The sequence below is a fragment of the Genypterus blacodes genome, unplaced genomic scaffold (assembly GCF_046128005.1).
Source record: "Genypterus blacodes isolate CSIRO-AG114 ecotype Tasmania unplaced genomic scaffold, CSIRO-AGI_Gbla_v1 ptg000107l_1, whole genome shotgun sequence".
In the NCBI taxonomy this organism is placed as follows: domain Eukaryota; kingdom Metazoa; phylum Chordata; class Actinopteri; order Ophidiiformes; family Ophidiidae; genus Genypterus; species Genypterus blacodes.
In genome coordinates this window covers 853,597-866,568 of record NW_027466911.1, presented here as the reverse complement: position 1 = coordinate 866,568, position 12,972 = coordinate 853,597, and the positions used below count along the sequence as shown (strand labels likewise).

Sequence of the window (12,972 nt, the reverse complement as noted above, 5' to 3'; positions counted from 1 at the left end):
CAGGTGGCTGCGGACCTCGGAGCCAAAGTTCACTGCTTTGGATCTATGAGTCTGTCTGGCGCCTCCTAGTGGTTGGATTTAATTAAACACCTGTTACAGTTTGGCATCAACCAAACACAGGGAACAGAGGTCAGGGAAGGAACTACTACTTAAAAAAAATTTACTCTAGTTTTGTCAAATATAGAGGGGGGAAAAAGTCCAAATGTTTCAAGACGAACAAGATATTATTGTAGTTTGAATTTCAATAGCCCAAACATATACAATTACAGGTTTTCTTTCTTCAAATGAAGTTCACAAGTTTTGTTAGCCCATATAATGAATCACTTTTGTGCCTTTATCAAACTCATTATGTTGGTTTCTTGAAGGCCAAAAAGAATTATAGATCATAAGGACATTTACCTTCAAAGCTATTGATAAAGGCTTACAGTCAGTCAGGAAGGTTTTATTTGGTTTTTCTGTTTTTTGCCCAACTTCCTTTTTTCAATTCATGCTGTTAAGCAACAGGAAACACCCAAAACCTTCACACTAAAAGTGTTCTGATCTGAGGCATGACAAAACACATCAAAGTGCCGTTATCCACCTCTGTGTCAGTCCTTATAACCTCCTTAGCTGTGAGGAGTCACTTTATAGAGTGAATCATACTGTGAATCTTTGACTTGCAGGATGTCTCCCTTGGATCGAATGAAGCTGACTGAGCTGAGTCTCATCCTGATCATATTCATCTCTAATACAGATGGTGAGTTTTAATGAATCCTTATACCGCACTGACATTTTTTCAATTGTATGTCAAGAAATATACACATTAACATATGTAAATCATTTGTTTTCATAGCTAATAAAGCCTGGAACGTTGATGTCATGAGCAACATTAATGCAACATTACACTCAGATGTGAATGTTCCATGTACGTTTGACCATTCAAAGAACGGTTCCACAGAATTTTACTGGAAAATTGTAGGCAACATCAGCCATCATACCTTCGACTTAGACACCAATGCCTTCATCTTTCATCCAAACGACTCCTATGTGCTGGAGGAGTACAGAGGAAAGACTTTTCTCACTGGAAACCAAAAAGCAGGAAACTGCTCCCTCCTCATCCGCAACATCAATCATGATGTGCACAAAATGTATCTGAGAGCTAATCACAACAGCCAAATGTACAGTTTTAAACAAGCTGAAGTCAACATACACGTGTCTGGTAAGTATTTCAGCAATGTGTTATTAATTAAAGGAATGTATACACGCTTAATTTAAGGGATGTCTGCTAACTGTGCTGCACGTTTCCCTCCACAGGCTCAGGTGTGGTACACATCACTTTGCTTCCACCTTAAGATTTACATACATAGTTTCAGGTGAATATAGCTAAATAAATCCTAATAATATATAACTATACTTTTTGTCCACAGAGACAGAGACCTCATCATTTATGTTTGTCAAAATCTTCGCTCCAATCGCTGCAGTCCTGCTTCTGCTCATCATTTTGGTTGCTGGAATCATATGGCACAAAAAGCATCAAAGGTAGATTTTCTTAAGCTTTTATGATGTGACTTTCTTGCTCCGTTTGCCGATTGTTGATATTGTAAACTCTGACTGAATCATGGAATAACAGCATAACATGTTTTACAGGGTGCATCCTTTAACACGGGAGGCATCAGGATATTATGTCAACTTTAGGCGGTCGTCATTGAAAGACAGGTTTGTCTCAAGATAATGAAGATAATGAAATAAATCTGAAACATTGACTTTGTCACAACTTAAATAAAGATATTGTCTTCTTAGCAGAGAGGCATCGACCAAACACCAAGACGAGCCTCTTCCTCAGGTGAAGAACATGGATGAACCCGTCTACGAAAACTTCGAGGTATATAAATAAAATACAAATATAAAAATAATGTCCCAAACTAAACATAAAAGACCTTTAACCTGACCAACTCCTCTGTTTGCAGCCTCCCATGTGTTACACAGGTGGTTTGGATCAAACTGGCAATATATACGGCAATGTGGATCTTTCAAAGTCTTAGAAAAGTCATGTAAGTCAGAACTGAATTGACACAGAAATGTCACATACTATACGCATGTGATGTGATGAAGGCATTTAGTAATTTACTTTAAAGAAAAATATGAACAGTTTCCTCTAATGGTGCAAATAGAATCACTTCCCTTCTACTGTACTTTGTGGTTGAGAAACTTTTGGTTACGATGGTGGATTTTGTAATAACCAATAGATATTATCATTGCTCTAAGAATATACTGAGTGTTTGTTTGTTTTGGCTCATATGTAGCATTATGTGCATTAATATACGGTCCTGGCAGTGTTTGTGTAGCTGGGTTACTGTTGTGGTTGTGCAGCTATAACTTTACTATGTGTTTCCTTTCACCTTTTTTTCAATAATTTGTGAGTGATTAAAGATACAGTCACATGCATTCAAGACAATAGAATTTTGCAATGTGTGTGTGTGTGTGTGTTTGTGTGTGTGAGTGCTGTTGTCGAGTGCGATTACGTTACTATCTTCTTATCTTGTGGCCATGATGTGACCAACTTCCTCCTTCTCTTCCTCCCTTGTCGCCAACAACGCCCTCTGATGTGATACAGGGTTTTTTCAGAAGAATGGAAGCTGAGGTCACTGAAAGTAAAACTCAGATAAAAACTAATACAAAAGATACGCTTACATGTGTTTTAACATGGGCTGTTATTTCCTGTGATAAACATTTCAGCAAATATAGTTATAAAGCACATTTGCCAAGACATTTTGCACGATAAATGAAGCTTATTTGACGCAGTTCACATTTATTTATGATTACAGGCCAGGCGGACTGGAGAAACATGGACTGCACACATATACAGAATGTATACTGTATGTACATATTCCGAATTTTCGAAACCAAAATGAATGATCATATTAATTAGCGGGTATAAGTTTTAAAGATAGAAATGTCTTCTTCATGTCACACGTTGGCGTACACTGCATCATCGTCATCCTCGTCTGCTGCCCACACGTCCTGTGAAGTGAATGAGACAAAGTTGCTCTTTTAAATGGCGGTGGCAAAAACTACAAACCTCTAATCAATGGACAAAATGTTACACACCTGGACGTTGCCGTACACGTTGTCAGTATTGGCATATGCGTTAGAGAATTTGTCTTCATCACGTCCTGTTGCGGCTTTTCTGAGGACAAAATGCAGAAAACAAAAGAGTCAAAAAAAACAGAGAGACGTTATTTTGCTTTGTTTGCTCTAAACTGAAGTGAGTAGAAACCTTGATGGTGTTGAGTGATGAGGAGGCTCCAAGGTTTTGGCTTCATCTCTCATCTGGATCATAGACGGCTGATTTACAGAGCTTCCCCTACTGGTAGAATCATGTCAGACAGTTAGGAACAAGAGAAAACTATTTTCAGTCTGTTGCCATAGAAATACCGCTCTTACCTGCAGTCAAGCACACTTAAGACTGATTGCTGCACTTTTGTATAGAAAGAGACTATAATTTCCTTCATAGATTCAATGTGAAAATAATCCTGCACATACTCACCACTTTCTGATTGCTCCAAGAACTATCAAGACTATAACCACAGTCACAAAGGCTCCAATGCTGACAGCAACATAAGAAATCTGTGTGGTACCTGCCCAAATGGAAAACATGTTTAATTTTTTTATTTCCACTTTTGAATTCATGGCAACAATATAGACTGTGAAGTTCTAAATATTTCCTTACTGTTGGCAGGTATAGAGAGTGTGAGCTTGGAATGGCCCTGAGTGTTGTTGGCCACACAGTCCACAAACCCAGAGTGTCCAAACTCTCCCTGCAGAATCCCCACGGTAACACAGCCGTGTGTCTCTACCTCAGAGCTGGACAGGAGCCTGTCAGGAAGCACAAACTGGACCGTACTGGCAGGCTCGGACTCTACAATGCACACACACGACACCGTGTCCCCAGCTGAGGAGCAGGCAGATCCATGTTTGATCTCAGGAGGGTCTGTGAGGACACCGCATGAGATTGTAACTTATAAGGCACCAAAAGTATCTGGTTTTAGTAAAATGACTTGGATTTGGTGCTTACACAAAACATGGAGCTGCACCAGGCTTGACTCGCCTTCTCCCTCTGTGTTAAAGGCGGTGCAGTAGAGCTCGTCTTTGTGTCTGGACACGTTAAAAATGCTGTATGCGTGTCCTCGGAACAACAGAGCGCCGCGGGCATCACGCCACTCGTAGCTGTGGGCAGTAGGATTAGCATTACTGCTGCATGTCAGCTGCACAGTCTCTCCCTCCTTCACTGTGGACCTGTAGGCGACCTTCACATTCATAGGAGCATCTGAAAAGACAACCAGTGTATATAGCAATATTATATACATTACATATGCAATATATAGAGTGTTAGCGCTGTGCTGAGGAGCCTCTCCAAAAGCTGGAGGAATGATTAAGATTAAGTATCATCTTAACAACATATAGGTCCATTATACATACATGCATGTCATCCCTTAATGTAATGTGATGTAAAGTCAGCTGAATGTCCCACTACTTTATACAGTATATTGTGTGGTAGTTTAATCTAGTGGCTCTCAAACTGTGGTACCTGGTAGGCAAGAAGAGGGAAATTAACTGTAGAAATTCAGTTTGAGTGGCAAATTATTCCTATTGATTTTATTTACGTTTTTTCCAAGTTTGTCTCAACATTCTTCTAACATCTGAATCTTTGAGTTGGTGGCTTGCTGGATTTAGAGGTTTGCTCATAAAATATAAACACATTATATTAACTTACTGGAGTTAAATTATTTAGTTACTTCCCACCTCAAAAACAAAGAGAATAAGAGCAATAAATCAGTTATGTAGTTGCTTATTGTAAATGTAGATGATTCAGCATCGACTGTATCGGCTGTTAATGTTCAACCACATTCACTTCACTCACATTTGACTTTGAGGAGCTTGGATCTGGTCTTGTGTTGCCCCCCCGGGTATGTCACGCTGCACGCTAAGGTTTTGTTGTGGTCGGCATGGGTGGGGTGAAAGGTCAAGGACGACGTTGTTCTCCACTGACCGTCAGTGAGCTGCTTGGATTGGACATGTTGTTTTCCGGGGTGACTCCAGGAGAAGGCCAGGGGGGCGGTGGGGCAGAAGTGCGACGCGGTGCAGGAGGCAGACACACTCGCACCCTCCACGACCTCATCTTTAGCAGAGAGACTGATGGGATCTGGAGCTTCTGTGGCAAGAGAGGTGTGATAGATCAGAACAACAAATGTCTGCTGGACTGTTTTATATGATTTACATGTTTGGATATCAAAGACAGGCAAATTTGATACTGTTTCTGTAGAATATATTCTTTCCGTTTTACTCTTTTACTGTGACACATGAGAATGACCAAAACCCCCTTTGAGTACTGCACGAGTACTGAATGCTAAAATAAATTAGAGGGGGATTTTGGATAAAAGTATGAGCTGAAAAAGACACAGGTTGTCTTCTGAATTGTGGTGGTCTTGCTGCTATATTACATTTTTTCAGAAACAAAACCCACATGAAATTGTTGGATATGATATTTCTTATCCTCAAATTTGGGATTGAAATCTGTTTCTGTATCTCCTTTAGAACCCCACCTTCATGGAATTCTCAACATTTCCCTTATCTGGGTTAAAGTGAGACGATTTACGCTGACTGAAGAAATTCTCAGAAATGTTATTAGCAATCAAGGAAGACACAATTAGAGCAACAGCGGAAATGAAGTTTAAGAATAAAGATGGTGGTTACTTACTTAACACTGTAAGGGAGACTGCCTTGGCTGCGAAAGAGAAATTATCATAGTCTGCGATTTCGATTCTGAAATGGAACGGCCCGGTGTCGGATGCGCTCAGGGGCTGGATGCTCAGAGAACAGTTCTTGTGCCTGAGATCACCCACCAGCTTGGTCCGGTTCCTGTACTGTGGCATCACGTGAGACTCCACCGGGTGATAGACAATGTGATTTGTCCTCTCCCTCCAAATGCCAGTAAAACCTGTGAGCGTCCTCCCTGGATCTGGGTAGTTGTAGGAGCAGGGAATGAACACACAAGATCCCAGCAGGCCTTTAACTGAAGAGGGCACATTGGCTGTCCAGGACGAGGCCTCAACGTGAAGAACTGGGGACATATGAGAGAAATGTGAAGCAGCGACAGAGAAATAACAATTGGAACTGGAACAACATGATGCGTTATGATGATGTTCCATACCTGAAGAGCTGAGGCACAGAAGAACAAGTGTCCACGCGTCCATCTCTCCCTCTGTGAGTCTGACCTGCAAACAGATACACAAACGTTTCCACAGCCTTTTCCCTCTAGAACAACTTGCCCATTTCACAATTTCCATTCCACATGTAAGCCGCTGCCTCACTCTGGCCTGATGATATTCTGTATTCTGACCCTATATCTTTCTCTTAAATCCTTGATAAAAACATCAAAAACACATCATGAACAAAAGTCACCTCACAACAACTCACCGTGTCTGCTTATCTCCTCATCTTCATTCTTCGTTTCCTATTTGTGGGTCTTGTCTGCAATGGAATCTATACCTACAGTATGTCAGAGTCATCCCACTATCGCTTCCTTATTCTGCTCGGCAGGAATTGGATTTTATTTTAGTAATTCTGACTTCTGCTATTTATTTGTGCAGGGGGATATTAAGCACACAAAATGAAACCTAAGCCCTTTCGTCGTTTCACAAGCACCACTGATCAACCATATCTGCTGAAACTCATCTGTTTCTTTTTCGTTTCTAACTCTGCAGCAGTAAAAAGCTTCTTATGAGTATTTGATGATTCAGTAGTAATTCTGATTACAGCCAAGTACTTTTCATTCTCTAAATGAGTCGCACTTGACACACACATGACACAAGGATCAAGGAGCAGCCAGTGTGTGTGTGTGTGTGTGTGTACGTGTGTACGTGCTCTTGTTCAAATGGATCCAAAATAACAGATAGTTGAATATATAACATAGGAAGAAGATTAAGACAAAAATATAATGTTTAAACAGCTGACATGACCTCTGAATCTTATCTGATGTGTGTAACAATCAAAACCATAATGTATAAACTTCACAGCAGTTATCTCGGTGCATCATATGTTTCATTCATTCTACCGTTAAGATGATATTTACCTTGTTGGTGTGACTGTCAGACAACCCGACCCTCCACACGTCCAAATCAATCACCAGATGAGAAGAATGTACAAAAAAAAAGAATCCACACACACTCTTTTTTTCTCACACCTTTAGCTTTTAATTTCGTGTTTCAAAATAAACCGCTGTAAGGAAATGATACACACTGACTATTTCGTCTTCACACCCACACTAGAGGTGTTACCAAAAGCTATCATTTAACACCTACACACTCTAAACACTGAACACTTAAAAATTCACAAACACACATTAATTGTCAGTGTATCCACGCGCCAGCATGGTAACTGTAGCTAAGGTAACATGATTAACGCAGAATCCTCGTGCCACCATTCAGTTCTTCTAACATCCAATTTGTAGGATGTACTTGTTGTTGTTGCTTTGTTGCGTTTACTGACCTGGGTAAACAAAATTCTTTGCAGCGATTTACAGTTCGTGCTCTGCAACACAACAAGGGTTCAACATTTCACTTCTGTTGGGACAAAATCTGTCACTGTCGGTGAGGCCTAGGTTCATGTAAGGGACGCGCTGAGGCAGGTAGAGTTTCCCTCCTGAAAAGCTTTGCCGCTTCCTTCTAACACGCCAGCGATCCTCATCATGTTTTGCCAAGAAGTCCTCTAGTTTGATCATGTCCTCTCTCTGTTGTTTCCAGGCGGGAGTGGGAGTGCGGGTTCTAGAAGGCGAGTTCCCCATTACAGCTAGTGAATAGATCTGCAATTTGAAAGAAACAAATGAAATGCATGTTATTGGTTAAACATTAAGGGCAGAAATCATTCAGTGTGAGTATTTGATTAAAGAATCCATTTCCTACCTGGTCACTCCAGCAGGTCACAGCAGCAGCGTCACTTCCTCCCTCTGGTTTATCTCCTGACACTCCAAGGCAATGAAATGACGAAGGAAAGCTGGACTTCCATTTTAAAGACATTATGACCCCCCCTGACCCCCCCTGACCCCCCCTGACCCCGCCTCTCATCCTATCATCAAAGCAACAATCAATCAAGTCTGTGGAGATGAGATTAAACAGAGGAAGCAGAAACAGTAATCACTGCTGATAAATGGATCAACCAATCAATCACCAACGTATCCTATCAGACACACATTCAAAAAATGAAAACCCAAACTTAGAGCTTTTATTTAATCTTATCATCAATAATAGTTCATGTATTGTTAATGCTGCCGTTCATCTTAAGCCTTGGAATGGTTTCGCTTCTCATTCATGGCCTGGGATAGTGGCAGTCTTCATATACAGTAAACATAAACCCTTTGATTTTCATTGATTGATCAGAAATTGATCAACATAGACACACCATTAGTGCTCACTCTAAGCAATCAGAGGTGTTTTATTAATCAAATTCAGGCTTCTCTTTGGAAATTGAGGATCAAGATTAAATAAGCTTTACCCTTCCTCTTTAGGACGATGAAACACAGTAGCAGATCACAAACACATCTATGTATTTTGAGTTGCTCATGATTCTTTCTATTGTGGATTTTGAGGTTAAAGCTTTAGGGCGGTTCCACATAATTAAAAGTGAGTTAATCAAAGTGAACGTAAAGGTTCAAGACAGATTTGATGAAACAGCCCATCTGAGCTTTGTGTTTCTCCTGCTCCAGTGTCTTCGCCAAGACAACAGTTCGATATGGAAATCATATCAAAATAGCTACAGAAAAATTAAGAAAAATAATTGCAGCTCATCCACAGAGAACAAGTCCAAAACACACACAAATATTTCTAACAAATACAGTGTTGGTGGTGACTGAAGCTCATGCCCAGGTTAAGATGATGAGATTACACAAACATGAGGGAAAGAAGCTAAATAAGACTTTTAAATGTAAATGTGCAAATGAGTGAGGTCAGGGCAGGTCAGTGGTTCTCAAACTGTGAGGCGCATACTACTGGTGGAACTGGTTGTACTCCAAATGACTGAACACTTTGTCTGATTTAGTCACAAATAATAAAACAAAAAAGGGCAGATATGTGCTGAGGTGGTTGCAGTTGCATGTAACTACCTCTAGATTGTACGAAACACACATGAAGGCATGAAGTCACGGATTCTTCAACAGCTCCGCAGCTTCAAAGAATATGAGCTTTAGCTGTCACTCAAACTGCTTGTCACTTCTTCATCCATTCACATTTTGATGACCTTTTTCAGAATTTTCACATATTTCATGGACCTTTAGATGAACTTATACATCTCAGGCACTTGTTCAGCATGCGGCAAAACCTTTTAGCAATTCCAATCACAGCGCATTTTCTTCTGTAACTGCATTTCTAGTTTCTCTCTCAGTCTTCCATAAACACACATGGACACACACATAGGCACATTTCTCTCATTCTCTGCTTTCTGGACTATGAAGCTTTTGCTGCTGTTGCAGCTGTTGCTGCTGTAACAACACACACACACACACACACACACACACACACACAGCAGGGCAGCTTATCTTGTTGCATGTGCAGTGTATTCTATGACATATAGAGGGCGTAGCTTGACTTAAACGTAGCACCCTGCTGCACACTTTGACATGGTGATGTTCTCTTGGAGGAGTTTTAAGCGGAGACAAACTGATCTGAACAGCCCGGCGGCAGCAAAACCAGGTCAGATTCTGATAAAGATGAATTATACTTAAACATAACAACAATAGTTGACTCAGTAAATTTATTTTTGTGCTTTTGAGTCAGATTCTGCATAGGATTTGTAGGTAATAGGTTTCCTTGTTATTTATCATTAGAAAAGATCTGTGACTTATTTATCCCTTTACAGTGTGTGAATAGTGTATCCATTTTTATCTTCACTATATGAGCAATGAAACATAACAGAAAAGTATTGATTATTCCAATTATTACATGAAAATGAACTTTAAGTTGGATTACTACATTTAGTTTATGGATACATTTTTTAAAAAGGTTAAATATATCAAATAAGACATGATTACCAATGAATTTCTGTATGAATACAAGACGATCACTGTTTCACATTAGAGCCAGTTCTCAGTTCACTGAGTTCACAGTTCTTCCCCATTTCATTTCATTACATTTCACAGTAAATCCCCTGAGTGTGTTACATCGACAGCAGCATATGTCAGAGAGGCATGAGAGGCATGGACACACAGAGAGAGCAGGTGATACTCTGGCTGCTCCTGACAGGTAAAACTAGTATTTGTCCTTTTGTGAGGCAGAGATGTATTCCCTTTATAAACCCCAATATAAAACAATACATTAGAATGCGTCCACAGAAATCATGTGTAATTTCAACATTCCTTACATTGGTTTCTGATTCTCATAATTCTCTTGCAGCCATTTGTGTGCCTGTGATTTCTACCAAATGGGAAGCCAGCATTGAGAAAGAGCTGACAGCGCTGGTGACTTCCTGTGTTGTGGTGCCTTGCTCTTTCAAATACTCTGGAGGAAAACCAGGCAGAGTCATAGGGATCTGGTTTCTCCAGAGTGATCCAAAGCAGCTCATCTATGACGAGGATCAGACATTGATCGTGGAGGAGTTCAGGGATCGCACAAAGCTGCTGGGACGTCTGGGCGAAGGCAACTGCAGCTTACAAATCGATACAGTCAGCGAGTACGACAACAAGCCTTTCTGTCTCCGAATTGAGTCGTCAAACAATAAGACGAACCAGATCTCCTTTATGGATGACTGTGTCCAGCTGGAGATTCTCTGTATGTATTACCACTCTCACTGTTTCAATCCCAGTTTCAGCTTCATAAACATACAACAGTTTTCTACATGATTTACCACTTTGCCTCTTTCTTCTTCTCAAATGTAGCTGAACCTCCCAAACCTGTAATGAAACACACAGAAACAGCCAATCAGGGTGTTCACTACACGGTCAGCTGTTCAGTCACCCATACATGCCCCGCCCACGCGCCCAAACTCACATGGAGAAAGGGTCGCAAAAAAGTGATGACCGACACACTGAACGATCACAAAGAGATCCGTGCTGGATATTGGGAGTTGACTTCCATTCTGACCTTCACCCCTGAGGTAGAGGACGACCACTCTGCGATCACCTGCACAGCAAAGTTTAATGGCGGCGGAACGTCCCATGCAATCCTCCCACTGTTTGTTAAACGTGAGATCTCTTTTTTGTGCATTCCCAAAGATATCAAATCAATCTAAGATAATGACTGCAATAAAATAAAGACTAACTATGAACTTCTGTCTGTGTATGCAGGTAAACAAAACAACAACCATATCATCATTCCTGCAGCTGTGGGGATTTGTACTGCTGTCATTTTTGGAACTTTTTGCATTGTTATGATGAAAAAACACAAGTGAGTTATTTCCATACAATGCTTGACACAAAACAAAGCGAACACAAGAACCATATAAAAAATCAATGCACAAATATGAAAGAATCTGTTTTTCTGCCTGCTAGGACACGCATTACCGAACTCACAAACAGGCCTGGCAGGTGAATATGCTCAGATTGCAGTCTGTCACTTATTTCTGACCTGATGTGAATGCATTTTATGCTTTATTACAATGTGATTTCTGTCATATTTAGCGCGTTGAACCGGCTTTCCAGACTGTCACGCAGGTGAGAAAGACACTTTGAGATACAGAGATATTTTGGTTGGATGTCTGAATGAGACATCACAGGATTCTATAATTTCCAGATCTTCTTGGAAGTTGAGAAAGTGCTTATTAGTGACATGAATTTATATTTTCCACATTATCAGGATCCGGTCTGGGACCCCAGGAACTTCTCGCACTGATCAAAGGCAAGGAGCATTGTCAAGGCAACGTGTACACAGCCAGGTTCATGCAACCCCGCTCAGATTTTTTGCTCACATGTGGCACAGATCAGCCACAACTGCGTAAAATAGATTCAAATAATACAACGCGACTCTCATTTAAGCACACAGATCAGATAGTCTGACATATTTGAATGATGTTGGTGCTTGTGGCCCAAACTGTGGCACAACAGAGCCGTGGCTGCAGTGCCCTCACAAAGCAGAAGTTCTGGTGTCAGCATACACACACACAAACACATTAGACATGATTCACAGCTTGAAAAGAGCGAATCGTTTTGTGCTGCAGAGATGCAGCTTCTTCACGCATGTATGGTTGCTCTTCTTGTAATTTGCATTTCTCTGCAGAAGTAACATTAACTAAATATTGTCTGTTATTTCTATAGAATATCATTTGCATATTTCTGTTCTCCTTTTTTATAAAATGTGTGATACAGATTGGAAAGCAGAACTTGGGTGAATTATCTGGTTATCTGCGAATAGACAGGTTTCTTCAATATTTGTTTTAAAGTTTTTATATTGAACCAAACTGTGTCACTTTCCTCCATAGGATCAATTACAAGAGCTCAGGGGACGTCTCTAAGCCTCGTTTCCCTTCCCCCAAAAGGTAAAATCACTCTGCCACCATGTTAACATCATATAGTAAAAATGTGGGATTTTAAACGATATTCTTCTTTTTCTTGGTTATTGCTAATATGCTTGAAACCACAGCCAGCCAAGGTCCAGTTCTTACATAGAGGTATGATTAAACCCGCACATGTATGACACCATAACACAAACACCACCAGTGTATTTATTATATATTATATGTACTTATCCTGACTTTTAATGTCTCACAGGACCATGATGATGATGATGACGAATATGTGAATACTGCGGACCTCAACATCTACGGAAATCTGTGAAGACACATTCTCTTCCAAACATCAATATGTAATCATCTCACATATAAAGCTTGTATATATGAGAATTGTGTTTTTATGCAGTTTATTCGGAGCTGCACCTCTATGGAGCAAAATAATTGTGTGTGGTATAGTGTGGTTGAAAATAAAGAACTGTGTATGCAATGATTTTGTCACTT

At 40.3% G+C, this 12,972-nt stretch overlaps 3 protein-coding genes across 6 annotated transcripts; 2 read left to right on the top strand and 1 right to left on the bottom strand.

Annotated features, from left to right (window-relative positions):
• Window positions 1-467: 467 nt before the first annotated feature.
• On the top strand, window positions 468-2,564 carry LOC143008828 (uncharacterized). 3 transcript variants are annotated; one of them, XM_076160760.1, is made up of 6 exons: window positions 468-736; window positions 833-1,198; window positions 1,407-1,518; window positions 1,627-1,695; window positions 1,765-1,861; window positions 1,947-2,564. In XM_076160760.1, the coding sequence occupies exons 1-6, from the start codon at window positions 664-666 to the stop codon at window positions 2,019-2,021; spliced, it is 792 nt and encodes a 263-aa protein (XP_076016875.1). In that variant the 5' UTR covers window positions 468-663; the 3' UTR covers window positions 2,022-2,564. The 3 variants fall into 3 exon arrangements, with proteins under 3 accessions (XP_076016875.1, XP_076016878.1, XP_076016877.1); XM_076160763.1 differs by having other exon boundaries at window positions 470-736; window positions 1,783-1,861; XM_076160762.1 differs by having other exon boundaries at window positions 475-736; window positions 1,780-1,861.
• A 136-nt stretch (window positions 2,565-2,700) lies between these two features.
• LOC143008819 (B-cell receptor CD22) lies at window positions 2,701-7,141 on the bottom strand. Of its 2 annotated transcripts, XM_076160750.1 has the most exons (11): window positions 7,112-7,141; window positions 6,457-6,510; window positions 6,191-6,254; window positions 5,738-6,100; window positions 4,901-5,191; window positions 4,055-4,306; window positions 3,710-3,970; window positions 3,527-3,617; window positions 3,257-3,346; window positions 3,088-3,166; window positions 2,701-3,000 (listed from the first exon to the last, which is right to left on the bottom strand). In XM_076160750.1, the coding sequence occupies exons 3-11, from the start codon at window positions 6,231-6,233 to the stop codon at window positions 2,947-2,949; spliced, it is 1,524 nt and encodes a 507-aa protein (XP_076016865.1). In that variant the 5' UTR covers window positions 6,234-6,254; window positions 6,457-6,510; window positions 7,112-7,141; the 3' UTR covers window positions 2,701-2,946. The 2 variants fall into 2 exon arrangements, with proteins under 2 accessions (XP_076016865.1, XP_076016864.1); XM_076160749.1 differs by lacking the exon at window positions 7,112-7,141 and having other exon boundaries at window positions 6,457-6,569.
• A 2,477-nt stretch (window positions 7,142-9,618) lies between these two features.
• On the top strand, window positions 9,619-12,950 carry LOC143008824 (myelin-associated glycoprotein-like). The gene is made up of 11 exons (XM_076160757.1): window positions 9,619-9,722; window positions 10,169-10,271; window positions 10,422-10,796; window positions 10,904-11,209; window positions 11,312-11,411; window positions 11,516-11,551; window positions 11,645-11,677; window positions 11,820-11,861; window positions 12,442-12,498; window positions 12,603-12,630; window positions 12,731-12,950. Exons 2-11 carry the CDS (start codon window positions 10,217-10,219, stop codon window positions 12,794-12,796), a joined length of 1,098 nt encoding a protein of 365 aa, XP_076016872.1. The 5' UTR covers window positions 9,619-9,722; window positions 10,169-10,216; the 3' UTR covers window positions 12,797-12,950.
• Window positions 12,951-12,972: the final 22 nt, after the last annotated feature.

Coding starts and splice junctions, on each gene's coding strand:
- LOC143008828 (XM_076160760.1), top strand. CDS start 664: ATGTCTCCCTTGGATCGAATGAAGCTGACTGAGCTGAGTCTCATCCTG. Junction 737..832: donor ATTCATCTCTAATACAGATG/GTGAGTTTTAAT, acceptor TTGTTTTCATAG/CTAATAAAGCCTGGAACGTT. Junction 1,696..1,764: donor CGGTCGTCATTGAAAGACAG/GTTTGTCTCAAG, acceptor ACTTAAATAAAG/ATATTGTCTTCTTAGCAGAG.
- LOC143008824 (XM_076160757.1), top strand. CDS start 10,217: ATGAGAGGCATGGACACACAGAGAGAGCAGGTGATACTCTGGCTGCTC. Junction 11,552..11,644: donor CTCACAAACAGGCCTGGCAG/GTGAATATGCTC, acceptor TGTCATATTTAG/CGCGTTGAACCGGCTTTCCA. Junction 12,499..12,602: donor CGTTTCCCTTCCCCCAAAAG/GTAAAATCACTC, acceptor TTGAAACCACAG/CCAGCCAAGGTCCAGTTCTT.
- LOC143008819 (XM_076160750.1), bottom strand. CDS start 6,233: ATGGACGCGTGGACACTTGTTCTTCTGTGCCTCAGCTCTTCAG. Junction 6,101..6,190: donor TCTGTGCCTCAGCTCTTCAG/GTATGGAACATC, acceptor ATATGTCCCCAG/TTCTTCACGTTGAGGCCTCG. Junction 4,307..4,900: donor CAAGCTCCTCAAAGTCAAAT/GTGAGTGAAGTG, acceptor TTGTCTTTTCAG/ATGCTCCTATGAATGTGAAG.